At 40.2% G+C, this 2,018-nt stretch overlaps 1 protein-coding gene across 2 annotated transcripts in view; it reads left to right on the top strand.

Annotated features, from left to right (window-relative positions):
• Window positions 1-2,018, top strand: part of LOC101847221 — a 48,854-nt gene that overhangs the window by 35,675 nt on the left and 11,161 nt on the right. For both annotated transcript variants that reach the window (XM_005108737.3, XM_013088279.2), the window contains exon 2: window positions 333-1,845. In XM_005108737.3, coding sequence (XP_005108794.1) covers window positions 1,478-1,845 — 368 coding nt within the window. In that variant the 5' untranslated portion in view covers window positions 333-1,477. The remainder of the gene's footprint in view (window positions 1-332; window positions 1,846-2,018) is intronic.

Genomic DNA, 2,018 nt, shown 5'->3' with positions numbered 1-2,018 from the left:
TCTCTCTCTCTCTCTCTTTATTTCTCTCTCTCTCTCTCTCTCTCTCTCTCTCTTTCTCTTTCTCTCTCTATCTTTCCATCTCAAGCATCCATTCACCGCTGCAAATACAGGAAAGATGACACTATTCATTTAACCTAGCGAAATGTTTATTCAAACAATCGAATCCACACACGCAAACAGCTTCTAACAGCACCATGTATCAGGAAAAAATCATTTTTGTTTTATTTTCCTTTCTTAATTTTGTCCTTCCTTTTATCATTTCTGAGTTACATTAATCAAACCATTTTTTTTTCTTAATTGGTTTTTGTCTATTCGTTTCATTTGTCTTACAGGGTGGCCCGATTCAGCAAAGAACAGGCAACAGGGAACAGGACATAACATCGGAAGAGATTGGATTTTATTCTTTGCTTCGATGCCCAAAGGATTGGACCAACGTGAACACCTACTGTAAGATAGCACCTTGTCCAGATTTACTGACTGTTTAGCATCATGAGATGATTGGCGCATGTTATAAACATTTTGGTTCTGGTATTGCAAAGGGAATATGGTCATTTGATTCATTCTTACAAACGGATAACAAATTGTGCTATATGATAGCGAATGGATAATGAAAATTCGACTTTCGTAAGCGGATATGGCTATTTGATTCGTATGAACGGATGACAAGTATTTGATTCCATTGGACGGATACCAATTGTTTGATTATTTTAAAAGTGTTTGATTCTTTTACACGGATAGCAGCTACTTGTTTTAAGCAGCAGACGTTGTGATGCTTTCTAAAGTGAACAGAAATCCCTTATTTTAGCAGCAGTTGGAAAAGCAAAAACGATAACATCGATCACAACAGCAACAAATTATACAAGAACAACTGCTTATAGCAAGAACAAAAGCATCATCAACTCACAAAAAATATTTTTACCAATTCCAAAAAAAAAACCCCAATGCTGAGAGGATTTTACGTTCCCCTCAAGATGGTGAAATTCAAAATGAAGCTGTCACAATGACTGTCTGTGCCCCCCAACTGAAACGTCACCCTTGACTACCTGCTAGTCTTACGACTAAAACAATTGATGTGATAGAAAAGTGCAGTAAAACGAGGAGAAAAAAAGCGCCAATTGTTTTCTGAAAATTACGATTAGATATCTAGATCTAGATATATTTGAAGCAAATGTATAAATATATTTTAGACAGACATAATTTTCTTACATTGTTAACTGTGTCGAAAGTAGTGTAGCAGTTCGCCCCTGACCACACTGAAGACAGAAAAGCTTTGTTTTCAAATTCTACAACACCTAATTGTGTTGAATGGGGCGTAATATAGGACATTCCTAACCGCGCTGAAGACAGAGAGTTTTAATTTTGTTGTTGTTGCTGTTTTGGGGGTTCCTTTTTATTTTATATTTCATTTTACCTAATTGTGTTGAAAGGGCGTGCGTATCAGTACGTGCCTAACCGCGCTAAAGACAGGAGGTTCAGAATGATACTGAAAGGCATGCCTTTCGACACAGTGTCCTACGATTTCGTAAACTCAGGAGATAACTCTTCCAGCGGGAGGTCGGAGCCAGTCTGGAACGTCACAGTCCTCACACAGCTCAACGACGACATCTTTCGTCGCCTCATCCCAGCCATCGTAGTGCTGGTGGCCATGATGGTTTTGGGCGTGGCCGGAAATGTCGTCATCGTCTACATTTTCATCCGCAAGATGCGCAAGAGCAGCCAGAATCTCTTGCTTCTCTCCCTTGGTGTGTTTGACTTAGTGTCCAGCTGTGTGGGCGTGCCCTCGGAGATCTACGACATGAGAAATTACTACTTCTATCAGTCCAGTCAAGCCTGCAAGGCCATGAGGTAAATTATAGCTGGTAAACGCATAATTGAATTAACTTTTTTATCTCTTTTTTATGATTTCTCGAATCTCCCAGTGTTACCCCACCCTGCCCCCTTTTTTTCTTTTTCCTCGCCCAAGCCCCTGCCTCACCCCCCTCCCCCATTTCTCTCTTTCTCCCCCCCTCTCTCTCTCT

This window comes from Aplysia californica, unplaced genomic scaffold (genome assembly GCF_000002075.1).
Source record: "Aplysia californica isolate F4 #8 unplaced genomic scaffold, AplCal3.0 scaffold00715, whole genome shotgun sequence".
Classification (NCBI taxonomy): domain Eukaryota; kingdom Metazoa; phylum Mollusca; class Gastropoda; order Aplysiida; family Aplysiidae; genus Aplysia; species Aplysia californica.
This window is presented reverse-complemented; position numbering and strand designations above follow the sequence as displayed.